Source organism: Stegodyphus dumicola, chromosome 2 (assembly GCF_044657685.1).
Source record: "Stegodyphus dumicola isolate Sdum_Otavi_A_Nest chromosome 2, ASM4465768v1".
Classification (NCBI taxonomy): Eukaryota; Metazoa; Arthropoda; class Arachnida; order Araneae; family Eresidae; genus Stegodyphus; species Stegodyphus dumicola.
The window spans coordinates 4,263,972-4,280,444 of NC_140769.1; the positions used below are offsets into that span (position 1 = coordinate 4,263,972).

General features: G+C 34.1%; 1 protein-coding gene across 1 annotated transcript in view; it reads right to left on the minus strand.

The window, feature by feature from the left end:
• Positions 1–16,473, minus strand: part of LOC118195646 (UBX domain-containing protein 1) — a 100,374-nt gene that overhangs the window by 40,209 nt on the left and 43,692 nt on the right. Inside the window, exons 7-8 of the mRNA XM_085810391.1 lie at positions 10,508–10,579; positions 7,724–7,883 (exon numbers count right to left, since the gene is read on the minus strand). Of these exons, the coding sequence (XP_085666517.1) occupies positions 7,724–7,883; positions 10,508–10,579 (232 nt within the window). The remainder of the gene's footprint in view (positions 1–7,723; positions 7,884–10,507; positions 10,580–16,473) is intronic.

The following is a 16,473-nucleotide window of genomic DNA, read 5'->3' on the forward strand; positions in this document are numbered from 1 at the left end:
AGCCTATAATACAGACTGCTTGTTGCCAAGAGTGAAACATGGCGGGAGTTCTGTTATGGTTTGGGCAGCCATATCATGGTTCTCTGCTAGCCCCATGATAACTGTGTCAGGGCAAATGACTGCCAAGACTTATGTGAACATTTTCGCCCATCAAGTTCATCCCTTGGTACAAACTTTGTTCCTCGATGGTGATGGTGTCTTCCAAGACGACAAAGCCCCTGTTCACACAGCTCACATTGTCCAGGACTGGTTTTCTGAGCACAAGGATGAGTTGTCCCCATCTTCCCTGGCCACCACAGTCACCAGACCTGAATATTATCGAACCTTTGTGGTCTACATTGGAACGGAAAGTGTGTTCTCGTTATCCACCGCCAACATCGTTATCTGAACTTGCCACCGTTTTGCAGGAAGAATGGTATAATATTTCCTTGGCAAACATACAGGAACTGTATTTATTCATTCCGAGAAGACTGCAAGCTGTTTTGGATGCCAACGGGTTTCCTACACCATATTAAGCAAAGAAACATGTTTTTTTTAAAGGTGTTTCCATATTTTTGTCCAACCCCTGTATATGTATGGGAAAATAAATTAAAATTTCAGAGGAAATAAATATTTTATTTAGGAAATGCAGCTACATACAATAAATAATTCAATAATGAACTGGCATTGACTTGAGGAGTTAGCAGATTCCCTCCACATGGATTTCTTACCAAACCGTCTTCTATTATGATGTAAGAACAGAAATATTCTGGGACAGTTGGAGGCACCTGTTTATCCTACCCCAAATGTGCTTTATTAAAGAGATATATGGTGATCTAGCTGGCCATAAAACTTTTGGTAAACACAAAAGAAAGCAGTAGAAATGATTGCAGTATATGTCCCAGGCATTATCCTGCTGAAATGTAATCTGGAGTGCTTTGACAGAAAGGGCAGCACAGCAGGACACAGAATATCATCAACGCACTGCTGTAGTGTAAAGGTACTTCAAATGACAACCAAATGAATCCAACTTCTCAATGAAAAGGCTTCCCATGTCTAATTCCTTGTTGTTGGGCTGTTAGGTCAATATCCTCCAGATACATCCTTACTGATAGCTCGTTTCAAAGTGAGATTCATCACTGACAAAAATTCTCGTCAGAGAGAATACCGATTAAAAGAACCCAGTGTTAGTGCACAGGTGAGGGGTAGTTAGCTCAATGGAGGGGTAGTTAGCTCAATGGGCACTATGAATCCAAAACCCATTCTCTGATTCATTCATCAGTGCCACTATAATCCAAATTACATATGCCAGTATCATCAAACAGGGACATAAGTATTAACCAAAATGTTAAGCAGTCCTCCAGTTCCACCATTTTCCCCCCTTCCTGACTGTACACCCTCTCTCAACAAGTGATACATGCTCAAACCATGTACAAACCCATTTGCAAAAGGCATTGGTGCAATCTGAGATGATATAGTCAAATTTGGGAGGCAGTTATGTCTTAAAATTAGAATTCCTTCTCTTTTATACACCTTCAAGATGTAGTTGTTATGCTCTGTGGCTGCTTTGAATTAATTGGCTGCCAAAATTTACACATTTGTAAGTTGGATCAAAAAGCATTTACATACAAAATTTTGTTACAATCAGATAACTTCACCGTTTTTTTTTTTTTTTTGGGGGGGGGCATGTTTCTTAGAGTGCATGACAGAAACACAATGACAACACATGACCTACTTAGAGTACTTCCCATGATGGATGGACAATAAATTATCATAGCTCAGTTATTTAATGATGATTTACTATATACATTAACAATTCATTGACATTTCTGATGCTTTTTAAATAATGAAGATGGTATCCACAGAAAGTATTAACCATTTATAATTATTTTGCTACCTGCAGGGTTGTCACTTAAAGAGGAGAATGAAATTCCCTGACTTTTCCAGGTTTTTTGGAGGTGTGTTTTGAGAAAATTCCAGTCTATCTGCATAGTGCACGTTGGCTGCGCTGAGTTAAATTAATTATGGTACCACTTGAAATCCAAAAATTTGCCAACTGCATATGACTTATTATATATATATAATCCTGAAAGCAATACCATTACAGCTATAATAGGAGTTGTTTTCTCCACTGAAAGATTGAGACTAGAATCTACCCAATCTGGATTAAAAAATGAGTTTTTTTTGCAGACATTTTGCAGCTAAACGAAAGAAAGAAATCTATATAATGATATTTTTAAATAAATTCAGGTATTTTATATTTATTTAGCAGATACATAAACAAAAATATATGCATTAAATTTCGTGATAGTATAGTATAATTTCGTGCTAGATTTAGTTTCAGAATTATGCCAGAGAAATTTGCCTGAAATTTGAAAGTATTATTAACTAATAATAAATAAATTTAGAGGAAAGAAGAAAATTAAACGATATAAATAACATTAAAATGAAGTTAATTACTTAAAAATTGAATTACAATAATCAATGCTATTTTGGCAAATATTAAACTTTAGCCTAGATGACTGATTACTTATTTTACTGCAAAACGAAAAATAAGGCATTTATTAAAATGAAAAAAAAAATTTTTTAAAGATTTTGCGGTAAAATCCTAGTCTTCGCTATGGCCTCTGTACAATTTTGAAAACTGCCACCAAAACGACCAGCTTACTATCCAACACCTTCTCAAATACAGACTAAGAGACAGAAGGAGGTAACTGCTGTTACTGCTCATCATAATGTCGCTAAATCCCATGTGTGCCGTACATGGAGGTTAGAATAAAAAAATATGTATTGTTAAGATAAAAAAACTTCTCTGCAACAGGAATGGCTCCGTCTCAATGTAGAGGGAAACAGCTGCATATGCGCGAAATATATGTCGCCGAAGTTCGCGAAGTTCAAAGGTCAAGTTTATCAAGAGTGCATAAAACAAATATCATTTTTAATTTCCTTAAACTTTAACCCTTTGATGTGCGCTATATTAATTTTATAATTTTTTTTAAAACTAAAAACACTAGAAATCGAATATTATGATCCTAGAGACAAATAATATATGAATTTAAAAAAATCTACTCTCGCCCATTAATCTGCGGGTGATGGTTTCGCTGTGAAACCAGCGCGCATCTATGACTTTGAAACTTACTGAGTTAGTAGGAAAAAACAACTTACCTTTCTCCGTACGCATTTCCAATGAATGACGAAATTTGCAAATAAAAAAAACAGCATTTAAAAATTGCATCAAATGTAAATTTTTTACTTTATTTTACAAAGTAAATAATCAGAAAAAAATTATAATTTATGTAATTTTTCTGCAGCAGTGAAAACATAAGAACGTACATAATAAGGAAATTGGGATAAATAGATTAAAAAAACTCAATAGAGTATTAAAAAACTCAGTGATTTTTTTTAATGTCAAAGAACTAAGTTATTTTTTATAAAACTGCTCAAAGCATGTTTAATCTTTTTGGTACATGCATAAGCCAACACTGCACGTTTCGCACATATATCTTGTTCTATGAGGTTTCTCCCTTGTGCTACAAAATGTACACCGCCGGGATTTGCATTTTACTGGCATATGTCCTGCATTCTTTAATCGTTTTTCATCTAGCACATAAAATTTACGGTTTTTTATGTTGATAGGCAGGCTTGATCTTTTTCGCTTTGATACGGATTCTTCGTTTCTCATTCGTATCATATCACTGATTATATTCATTCTGAAAGACTTGAGTATTTTCAAACTGGGGTCACTTTCTGGAAACATTCGGTATATAATGAAGGCATTTATAATGATGATATCAATAAAATGAAAGAAGATTCGATGTCACCATTTTTTTACTTTTTCTATCAATTTCATATAAGCTTTTTAGTTGGTCAAAATAGTCCACATATCCCACATTTTTATTATAATCTATAATTGCCTTTGGACATTGTATCTGAACTTTCTGTGCAATTTTTCTTTCCTTTCTGCATTAGATGGAATAACGGGATCAACTAGGCTAGATAAAATGGTAACACATCTTTTGTCTTTCCATTTTAGACATGTTATTTTGTCATCACTTACTGCCCAATCGAAGTCACCCCTTTTTAATTTCTTATCTTCCATCAGTGTTTTGGGAAGGGTTTTTCTTTTTATATTTACAGTTCCACAACAAAATACGTTTTTCGTTTCTAAAAACTGAAAAAGTTCATAGGATGTAAAATAATAGTCCATGCATACTCTATGATTTTTACCATACAAGAGCTCACTTAGCATTTTTACCACTCTTTCACTCAGATTTTTTTCGACTTCATGGGTTTTGCCAGTATAAATTTCAAATTTACAAGCATACCCGCTTTCATCGCAACGCATCCATACTTTATATCCTCGTTTTATTGTTTTTTTTAGGTAAGTATTATTTTAGTGAACTTCTACCTTTGAAACGAATCATTGATTCGTCAATCGCCTGATTTTTTCCTGGTCTAAAGAGACTATCGAATCTCTCCAACAAATGAGTCAATAGAGGCCAAACTTTATAAAGTTTGTCAAAAGTTTTGTCCTCTCTTTTTGGCATTAGGTTGTTATCATTCAAATGCAAATTACCTAAAATCCATGAAAATTTCTTTACCGCCATTTGCTTTGCCATGTAAGATTCATTCAGCATTTCATTAGTTGACTAGAAATCCCAATAGCTTGGGAGTTTTTTAATTCCCATTAGAATATTTATCCCTAAAAATTTCAACATATCCTGAAGAGTTATAGGTGAAAACGGCTTACCTTTTTGAGTTGCATATAAATTAGTTTTAAAAACTAATAATTAGTTTTAAAAACTAATTTATCCATGAATTCAGGAGTAAAAAAAGCCATAAATATGTCCATGGGGTTTTGCATCTTCCATAGAGGTAATTTCGTCAGTTGGGCCATAATCCTCAGAAAATTCGGGAATGGATTTAACTACATTCTGCATTTTATTCCATGTTACATCTGCAATTCTGGAAGGATCTGGTAAATTTATATCAGCATTTTCTGACTGATCATCACTTTCATCTTCTATATTTCCATAAGCAGGAGGGAAGGGGGGTAAAGGAGTATTTCCTTCTCCGTCACTTTCATCCTCAGAGACCACTGATTCTAGATCTGAAGGTAATTCTTCAAGTAACGCTAATGCATCAGCTATTTCTAACCCTTTGCGAGGCATTTTGAATCTCAGTGAAAATAAAATATTGACAAAATTAAATTTTTGTGCAATTTCTATTTTTAATTATTCAAAAATATATTTGCAACTTTTTGGAACCACACAAAATAATTTAGAAAATCACAGTACTAGCATAGAAAGCAAGCATGTTGAATGCAGAGAAAAATCTCTGGAAACGAAAAATATTTTATAGGGGCAGGTGCATGTATTGTTTGGTAATACAATAACTCTGTGTTTTCAAAACCCCTTATCTATATCCGGGTGAAAATAAACACTTCTGTTTTAAAGCAGCAAACACCACTGTAAAGAGCAGTGGTTTTTGGGCGCGACCACCGAGCCTCTAGGGGAATGTGAGCATTGTAACGCAATGCTCTAGTGGGGCAGTGGTCGTGCCCTGAAACCACAAAGGAAATACCATAAATATACACAGGTTGTTTATATATGCAGTTTAATTATTGCTGTATTTTTATTGTTTATGATAGAAATAATGATGTGCAATAAAAAAATTTTGAAATTTTAAGTTATTAATATAAATAAAAGGAAGTTATTTTGTCTCACTGAAAATGAATTTTAAAAGGCATCCGATTTAAAATACTAAGACCTAAAAAATGTGCAGTTCTGCAGTAATTTTGCGTTATTTAGAGGTAAAAGATAAGTAATCAATCGGTTCTCACTCAAACAGTTTGGAAACAAGAGCGGGAAAAATTTCGAAAATTGGTGGTTTCAAGGCACGACCACCGCACGTCAAAGGGTTAAAGGAAAAGAAAATATATTTTGCGCAAGTAAATTAATTAATAGATTAGCTATTTTGAGCATAAAAAAATACGAAAGTTTGAGTATAAATTATTGTGAAAGTCAAAGAACATTTCTTCTTAACACATGCTCCACAATTTCCTAAGCACATTTCACGGAGGGGATAATTCTCGCCATCAGGTTCCACTGCCAAATCCCTTGGCAAGTTTCTCCCTTCGCTTTCTAGCGGCACTCTAACAAACTGATTTACATTACGTCTATGGAACCTTTCTTTCTTTACATAGACAATCTTACATTAGAACAGAGTACATGGGGGCTATTCTAACCTCCATGGTGTGTGTGTGTGTGATTATGGCAAAGCCTCGAGGGCTATCTGCCTAAGGGAAGAGATGCCTTTGTGGAGAACTTTCTAAGGAAAATTAGCTTGTATACACGTTACACATCATCCTATTACGAACAACAGTATGAAATAAAAAAAAAAATTCAACTATGATTTCTAGCTGCAAAATGTACTGTAGGCTTAAAAGTTAAACATCATATATTCTTAATTTCCAATTATCAATCTTATGACAAAAGTTTAACTGTAAAATATAAAACAACACCCAACATGAAGGCGATTTTACATATTTTAATGGTTATTCATATTTTCTTTAAAGGGTCATTAATTTCTTCACAAGGTCATTAATTTCTTCATTTTTTTGATCATATGGCTGGCTTGTGCCAGCTAGGAGGATTGGAGCTGTGCCCTTATAATAATAATAATACATAAGGCATTAAAGGACACTTTTATGCAGCTCTGAATTCCTTATTAAATCAAATGATTTCAAAAAATAGTATTTTTGCTGCTACACAATGGGTATCCATTTTATAAATTCACAAAGGCCATGAAAAGGTTCAAAACCAGTATAATAATTCATAAAAGTACATATTATCGAAAAATCAGAGTCCACTCTATAGCAACAAATTTTTACCTCAATACTAATTTATAAATGGATTTTTAAAGATGCTAAAATGTAGAAAATATTTAACTGAATTAATATGTAAAGGAGAGAACATAAAATTCTCTCCTTTACATTTGTTTTCAACAAAACTATTTTGTCAAAATTTATGCAAAAGTATGAGTTTTTTAGTTCTCTCATCCCACTCTTTTTGCTCATTAAAGGACACTTATGTACCTATGACAGTTTGCGGTTAAGACATGTCAATCTTTCAATAATGATGTAGCATGTGATCTGCCACTTTTAGTTAGCTATTTATTTAATAGATGGTGCCTCTTAAAATGCTATTTATAAATATGAAAGTAAATACAAGTAACTAAAAATACATAAATAAAAATGTTTCCATTAACTAATTTAATAACCTATTAAACTTTAAATCTATTAAATTTAAATTATTTACAATTTTTGAAAACTAAGCAGATGTGGTGCTTAAAAGGGCTGCTTTTATGAGTCGTTCAGCCATATTCATTACAAATGTCACAGAGTGGCCAAAAAAGTAGTTATTGCTTTTATTAATGAATCTCCACCATGTCTACGCAAGATAACGTGGAAACATTTACAGTGCAGTACTCCATATGTTATGTACAACATCAAGCTTCAAAATTCATCAGCATGATTGAATTGTTTAAATATTAGCACTGACTGCACGATGGTCAAAGATCTTTCAGCAGATAATAAATGATTTGATGATTATATCCTAATTGACCTAGCCCCTCCCTAATAAGGTCATTCATCACTTATGATAATAATAGCTAATTAAAAGTGGTAGATTTCATGCTACATCCTTACCAATCTTATACTCTAGTTACAAAGAATATGCAGTACCTGGAGTCTACATTCATCATATGATTGGCTGGGAACGGAATTAGTGACAGTTGTCTGCACTGGCACAGGGACAGCAGTTGTAGCAGTAGCAGAGCCACCCATACCAAATTTTTCTCTTCTTGCTTGCTTATCTCTTTCAATCTCATCCAAAACTTTTTGCCTAAGTTACAAAGCAATTTTAAAAGATGCAAAATTATTTCAAGCAATATTATGTTATGTTATAATGCACATTATCATAACTGATTTTAATAGGAATATCCTAAAAATGGGGGGGGGAGAGAAGCATGCAGTGGGCTTTAGAATTGGGTACGAAGCTTTTCATCTGAATGAAAAATAGTGCAGTAATCTGAAAAGCAGAGCAATTTTTTTTTAATTCTTAATTTTGTATGCACACATCTCTGGAAAGATAATAAATGTGATTCTGTACAGCATTTATTTCAGTAAAAGTTTAAACTTCTCAGTATCTTGCATAAAAAAAAATAGCTATTTAGTTTCTTAATAAACCTATGCCTAAATTATTTAATTCATTTTTAGATTAAATTGGAACATCCAATAGATTTTTTTCATACAAATACAGTCAAAAGTCTTTAATCCGGATGTCCATAATCTGGAATGATCTATAATCCGGACCTCAAAGCTAAAAACTTTCTGTGCATGCATCAAGCATAATGCGTTAACGCATGAGCGTTTAATGTATAACGGACGGTATAAGCTAAGCTCTAATTATCTATTTCAGTTAATGTTGCAGATTGCTTTGTTCCTTAATCTTCTAATTGGATCCGGCTTATTATTTTTTGCAGACTGTTAGAGCAAATTTATAAAAGACAGCTTGAGATTTTGATTATGTCAAATAGAATTTCTGATTCTGGAGCTACCAAAGGATCTACAAAGCGAAAGGATGTTTCGATGTCCATCAAACAAAAAGTGGAATTGCTGCAAAAATGGATAAAGGAATATCCTTTGCTTCTCTAATCATTCCGAAATATGTTTATCAATTTCACGCTGCTCTGGGGGGGGGAGTGGAAACGAAGCAGCGCACAATGAACTGAAAGTTGATCTGCCAGCACTATCCTTATCTTCAGGGCAGATGTTTTTATTTTATTCGGCTTAACTCCTTACTAAATGTAGTATTTCATCTCGATGTACTCCATCTTTGATACGATTTAAATCAAATTCCTCATCATCATAAATATCGCGAATACATATCAAATAGTTTTCTGGTTGCAATTTTCTAATTTCGACTATGCATAATGTATGCTTTAAGCATGAGCGCATGAAAGAAATGTTTAATAAAGTAAACAAATAAATATTAGGCTTTTTTTTTTTTTTTTGTAAATTTTGATACCCTTTACATCATAATTGCTCTTTATTTCATAAATTACAGTTTCATATTTTTAATTTTATAATTTCTGCATGCCATCTTACCAGATTTAAACTGATGATCTATAATCCGGAAAATCCGATAATCCGGAATCGTTGAAGTCCCGATGAGTCCGGATTAAAGACTTTTGACTGTATATATATATATAACTATGTGTTTTAAATTTGACTTGAATAGCCTAATTTGAATCTTGTTACAATTTGAATCTCGATAATGAGAATCGAATTAGGCTAATTTACCATTTACCGCTACTTAGTAATTTTGTGTTTTAAATAATTTTTGTGGTAATTTTAAAATGTTTTAAGATTGTTTAAACTTTAATCAATATTTTTTAACTTTTAAATTTGATTTGAATTTTACATTCACTTTTCATTTGTCAGTTTTCTAGCTTAGTATTTCATATTTCTTGTATTTAAACTTTTTGTAATACGATTTATTTTTACATAGTGTTAAAAAATTTTACACAGGAACCACAGTAACACATTTGCTTCTAAGCAATAGCATAAAGAATTTCTTTTTTACCTTTATATATATATATTACTGTTCAAGTCAAATTTGAAACACATAATTAATATAGCATAATAATCCAACATCTTTTATTTTTACTTTCTGAACTGCCATTATATCTTATAAAAGTACTGTCGCCAGGATAGTAAGCGACGCAAAAAAAAAAAAATTATTTGCCTTATGACTATAACTTTTATAATTACATGCCAGTTTGAAAATGCCTAAAAATTTACTGTACACAAGCATACTTTTAAAATCTACATACTGATTTATTAAAAAAGTGCACCTGAGTACAACTTCTATTTCAAATTACAATTTAATAAACTTATTGCTTATAACCTGCATTTAAAAGACAAATGCCCACAGTTTGGCCATATCTAATATATATACCATAGTGTTTTTCAAGAAAGAATGAAAAATACACACTGAAATATTAAATATGTACTTATCTGATATTTTCAGATTTTAGCCTTCAAATTTTTCAAAAAATACATACAAAAATCCAATATTTTCAAAATTACATTTAAGACAGAAAATATATTACTTAACAGTTTTAACTGAATAAAATACACAAACCTACAAAACAGACTATGTAAAACAATGGACAGATGGTTAAAATGTTTCTAGAATCCATTAAAACTGCTACCCAGGTGGAAGCCTATGTAAACACCCTTACAATGGAAACTCCTTCATATTTATTCTAACAAATGCGGAAATAACTAGAACACCTATTCAATCAGCTTACTTTTATCTCACACATGGGCTGAAGTTATCTATGTTCAATGGTCTTAACTACTTGGCTAATAGTATGCTTGAAGTAAATGTTTATTATTAGAAATTACTCTCTGTCAAAGTTGTTGATATTTTATATGCAACTTTAAAAATTCTGTACTTACCGTGCAAGTTTGGCTTCTAGTTTTTCCCTTCTTTTCATTTCAGCTAAATGTTTAATTTCCTCTTCTTGCAATCTATAACAGGCACACAGGAAAAATAAGAAAATAATATATAATAAATTCAGCAAATTAAAAGTATTGCAAATTTAACATAAAAGTGGAGTTAAAATAATATTTGCTAAATTAATTAATTAAATATGGCAGTAAAAATTGCAAAAGTAAAAAAAGCTATATTATTCCCTTAAGACCCTTAGGGTGTCAACAAGAGGTAAAGCCTTTTATGATAAGCCTCACTTTTTCCAAGCAGATTTTTTCTGTTTCTGTTGGCTTAAAATTAGCTTATTATTAACTTCTTCATCGTCCATAACGTGACTAGTGCGTTCAAATGAAACTTCTGCAGGGCGGCCGTAACACGCTTCAAGCATTCTTCTACACTTTAAAACTTTTAAACATTTAAAACGCTTTCTAAATGTTTACTTGTTTGAGTTTTTATTTTTGTTTGTTCTAATACCTCCTAGAGGGTAGCACTAACCAGGCATTCTATTTCTAATTGAATTTCAAACAATGTATCTAATTCTGTAACAGAATATATTTATAAGCATTCAGCATATTTAAAAATATATTCAGCATATTTAAAAATATATTTACATATACAGTATAAAGTTCGAGATCCGGACGTCCAATAACCAGACTGTAAAGCCACCAACAAATTTTTTTAAGGAAATTTTATGCTTTAGGCATGTGCATTTGATTCCCCCCCCATAAGAAAACGTGTGGAGAATCCCAATTCTTAATTTCACTTCACTAAATAAAACACCTCGTTATTGAAGAAACAATCATTTTAGCATAAATTTGTGTGATCAATAATTTGGTTCCATAACTACGTATCTGCTTGGCATATATACATCTCAAATATATTACCTAATATTTTATATCACCGACACCAACCAGGCGAATCATTATTTATAATATTTTGCTTTCATCATTGTATGTATATCAACATGTGACAACTTGACTCGTACAGTGATCCCTAAACAATTTGTTTATATTAGTAATTAAATAATAAAGAATATGGAAACCTTTTATATTGAAATTACGCTTGGCGCTGATTACAGATTGAAGTTAAATGTTGAGAAGGAAAAATTTAAGAAAAATTTATTTCCATATGCTAAAATAGATTTGTTAATGATACTCATAGGCCAAAAGATTACATTTAGTGCTTTTTGAATTAAGAATAACTGTTTTTTCATTCACATAAACCCAGAACCGGTGCCAAAGCTCGTATGGCCGCACCGGGCAGCAAAATTTAGGGAAGCACTCATCGATTAATAACAAAATTAAGGGATGATAAAATTTTTAGAAATTAAGGAAAGCACTGGGACCCAAAATTAAAGGATGGCAAAAATTTAGAATGCTTGGTAGAAGAATTTAGGACCCACAGAGACAGCATCAGGTGGCAAAATATCTAGCACCAGCCCTCAGTAAGCTTAATTAAGTATATGTAGGAATTTATTTACTCAAGACTCAAGTAAGCCTTAAACATGTGCAAGAATTACCGTATTTTTCGCCGTATAAGACGCACTTTTTTCTCCCCAAAATCGGGGGAAAGTGCCTGCGTCTTATACGGCAAATACAAAAGCCCACCATGGCCCTCCGCTGCCCCTCCACCTCTGCATACATACCTTACCGCAGTAATACTCGGCCACTCCATTCCCTTCCACCTCTTGGCGCCATCTGAGACCAGGAAGCCCCGCTCTGCCTCGCACTGTATTTGGACGGTCTCTGCCTCGCGCTGCGATTGGCTGAGCGAAGAGGCGCGTGCCTTCGCTCGCTTCCGCGCTGGCTTTGTGCACTTTTTAGAGTCTCGTAAGCCAGCGCGGGAGCGGGTGAAGGCACGCGTCTCTTCGCTCAGCCAATCGCAGTGCGGGAGCAAGCGGAGGCACGGATAGCTGTGAGCTGTGATATATGTAGTATGGTATATCTGAATGAAATATATCATATTTCATACCACCCCATCAAGATGTCGAAGCAGAAGAGACTGGCATATAAAGTTGCTTTCAAGCTGGAAGTAATAAAATTTGCTAAGGAGCATGGAAACAGAGCAGCGGAGAGACACTTTGGGCCACCTCCAACTGAGAAAATGATAAGAGAGTGGAGGAAACAGGAGGATCAGCTCCAAAAGTTGGATAAAAGCAAGCACACCTTGCGTGGACCAACTGCAAAGTGGCCAGAGTTAAAAGAGTAAGTAAAGGAGTGGATCACACGTCACCGGCAAAATGGACTTTCTGTCTCAACAAAAATGATAATCTATGAGGCCAAACGCATTGCTGTGGAGAAAGGCATTTAGGATTTCACCGGATCACCATCATGGTGCTATAGATTTATGAAGAGATCTGGCCTTTCTATGCGCACCAAAACCAGAACTGCACAAAAAATGACAAAGGAATACGAATCAAAGATTCTGTCTTTTCATAAGTTTGTTATTGATGCGAGGAAGAAGAATAACTTTGAAATGAGCCAGATTGGGAACATGGATTAAGTCCCGCTAACATTTGATGTGCCATCTAACAGAACCGTAGATAACAAAGGAGCCAAAAGCATAACCGTAAAAACCTCAGGGCATGAGAAAACCCACTACTCGGTTGTGCTGTCCTGCTGTGCAGATGGTACCAAACTGCCGCCAATTTTGATCTTTAAAAGGAAAACATTCCCAAAAGAAACAATTCCACGGGGAGTCATTGTGCACGTTCATGATAAAGGGTGGATGGACGAAAATGGCATGAGGCTGTGGATTGACAAAGTGTGGTCCAAACATCCTGGCGGGCTTCTGAAGAAATCTTCCTTGTTGGTGCTTGACCAGTTCAGAGCACACATTACAGAAACTACTAAAAAGAACTTTAAGGAAGTTAAGACCCAAATAGCTGTGATTCCTGGAGGTCTTACCAGTCAGCTGCAACCTCTGGACGTTTCTATTAACAAACCGTTCAAAGTTCTGATGCGAGAGGAGTGGAACACCTGGATGGCAGCTGGGAACCATGATCTGACTCCTACTGGACGGATGAAGAGGCCCACTATCACAGAAGTGTGTGAATGGGTTAAAAGGTCATGGGACTCCGTAAAGAAAGACATTGTTGTAAAATCATTCAAGAAGTATGGCATTGGTAATGCCTTGGATGGAACAGAAGACGACGTCTTATTTGACCCCAGTGAGGAAGAAAGTGATGACAATGACTGCGTGGATCTGTCCTTCCTCATTTCTGATAGCAGCGAAGAAGAGGAATTCTTGGGGTTAGAATAAAAACATGACAGCCTTATTTTTGTTACTTTCACCGTTTGCTGACTGTTTATGAGAGTAAAGATAGCTCTTAGTATGCTACATGGTTGACATAAAATTTTTCTTAAACTGCTGTTAACTTTATACAGTTGATATAAAATATTTTACTACAGAATTTGGTTCATAATCTTTTTTTTCTAGATTTGCCTCCTTTAAAATTGGGTGCGTCTTATATGCCGGTGCGTCTTATACGGCGAAAAATACGGTAGATGCAAGTATAATAAATAACTAAATTAATACACAATCCAGGCTTAATTGTCTCAGTGCATGATAGAAGCAAGGCAAAATTTAACAGAACATTTCGCAGCCAAGCTACATAGCCAATCATAGTGGACGCTGTTACACTAGGCTAAAATTATACTTTACTGATTCCAAAGAATTTAAGTTACTATAGCAGATTGTGCTGCTTCTTAACTTCCTGACTTGATCAATCTTATTATTTTTTGAGCTTGAACTTTCGTTCATGTCAAAAAGAGTTTCTAATTCTGGAGCTGCAACAGTATCTACAAACTGAAAGCCTGTTTCAATGTCCATTACACAAAAAGTGGAATTGCTGCAAAAAATGGATATAGCTATATCCATCTCAAAATTATGCAAGGAGCAGCATTGGAAAGTCAACTGTATATGACAAAACAGGAAAAGGAACTTTTATAAATTTTCGTAGATTCCGACACCCCACTCGCAATGAGTAACAGAAAAATTATTTGCTATGTTAAATGTGACAATCATTACAAAGCAATGATTAAATGCTTAGACAGAGATGCAGTGAGGGCATGCTATTGATGGGTCTAATGCTAATGGCTAGAGACATATTATTTCATGAAGAAATGAACTTAAAAACTGAGTGCACATATTTGATCGACCGGTTAACGAAATTTTAAAATTGCTGTGGTATAATGCAGTTAAAAATTTCAGTTGAAAATGCTTCAGCTGGTAGTAAAGCTGCTGAACTAGTTGCAAAAGAATTCCTTGAACTCATTAATAGTGAAATAGTATCTGCAAGACAAATTTACAACATTGATGAAACTGGTCTTTTCTGGCAATATGTATTACAAAATACCTTGGCAACCTCTACAGAAAAGGCTCCAACTAGTATCAAAGAATCCAAAGCTAGACTAACAATTTTAGCAGGCGCATATGGTGCAGGAAAGCACAAGTGTAAAGTTTTCGTAATCAGAAAAAATATGTGACCTCGAACATTTAAAGGAGTAATGGTTTTCCAATTATATATCACGCAAATAAAACAGCACAGATGATACAAGCGTTAATGCATGATTCATATGAAAATAATTTCATACCCGAGACTCGGCAAAATTTTAATTTGGTTGATTTACCTGATAACGTCAAAACTGTCCTGACTGTAGATAATTGTCCAGTTCATACTTCACTTAAAGTTTTAATGAAAGCTAACATATCTGTGTTATTCTTTCCTCCAAGTCCTTTTATTCAACCTATGGATATCGGAATATTGTGTGTGCTGAAAAATAAATAAAAAGTCTCATTTTTAAAATCCATGTTAAATTTCTTGAGTATTGGCAAGATTTTTCAAGAATTTGTTTTTAATATTTTAGCGTAAAATCTGCTGTGATAAATCTAATCCAGATACTTTAAAAAATGCTTAGCATAATTCATGGCCCCCTACCATATTTCATGGTGAGGATAATGAAGATGACAGCCACGAATTTGAAGGCTTTCGGATATTGCAAACCAGCATGTGAAATTTTCCATTTAATGGAATTTGTAAAGAAATATGGAGAAGCGGTAATAAATAAAGATGATATAACGTTTTTCATTGCGATCACAATGCTCCAATCATCAATCAATTAATGGACAGCGAAATCTGTAGTATGGTTCTAGATTCAGAATATACCGCTACCGATAGTGCAGAAAATGACAGAGAAGTCACTGAAAATGAAAAAATTTTGATTGACAAGTTAGTCAGAATTCTTGACACAACAACCTCAAGATTTGAACAGTGGAACTTTGTAACTGAACATGAAATTATGTCTGCCTATAGAATTAAAGAGAAAGTATTAGTACAAAAACGCCCCCACGAGTCCGGATTTCAGAATTTGTACTGTACTTTGTCCCTCTTTGTACCATGAACCACTTCGTTAAGTTAACCAGGAGGAGAAGATGGCACTTACATTAGCTATCTTTAGGGAAGGAAATTACATAATGCTGGGGGATAACCTATTCAAACACTCCACTTAAGAAAAAGTACAATACACTGTCCTCTTTCTTTGATGTAGATCTACTCTCTCTATCAGGCCAAATATCAGTCTCAGAGAGTCTCTTCCTAATAAATCATAGTCAGGAACACAACTTATGGGTTATCACAGAATTGCTACAGTCGGAACTAGAGACTCTAAATCTCCTAATGCTGGAATTCACACAGTCCTATCTTTTTCCTTCATCACACATTAAATGATAAACAGCATTCCCATTGATCATCATTCAAGGAGTCATAAAATTAGTATTTTGTTGCATAGTAGACAGGAGTTGTCAACACAGGAAGAAATCCTACTTCTGCTGCAAGAGTCAACTCCTGACCAGTCTATGATTTTTTTCTTTTCCTGTGGAGCAACAACAGAATTCGTCAACACATCATAGACAGAAACACATCACCTGCATA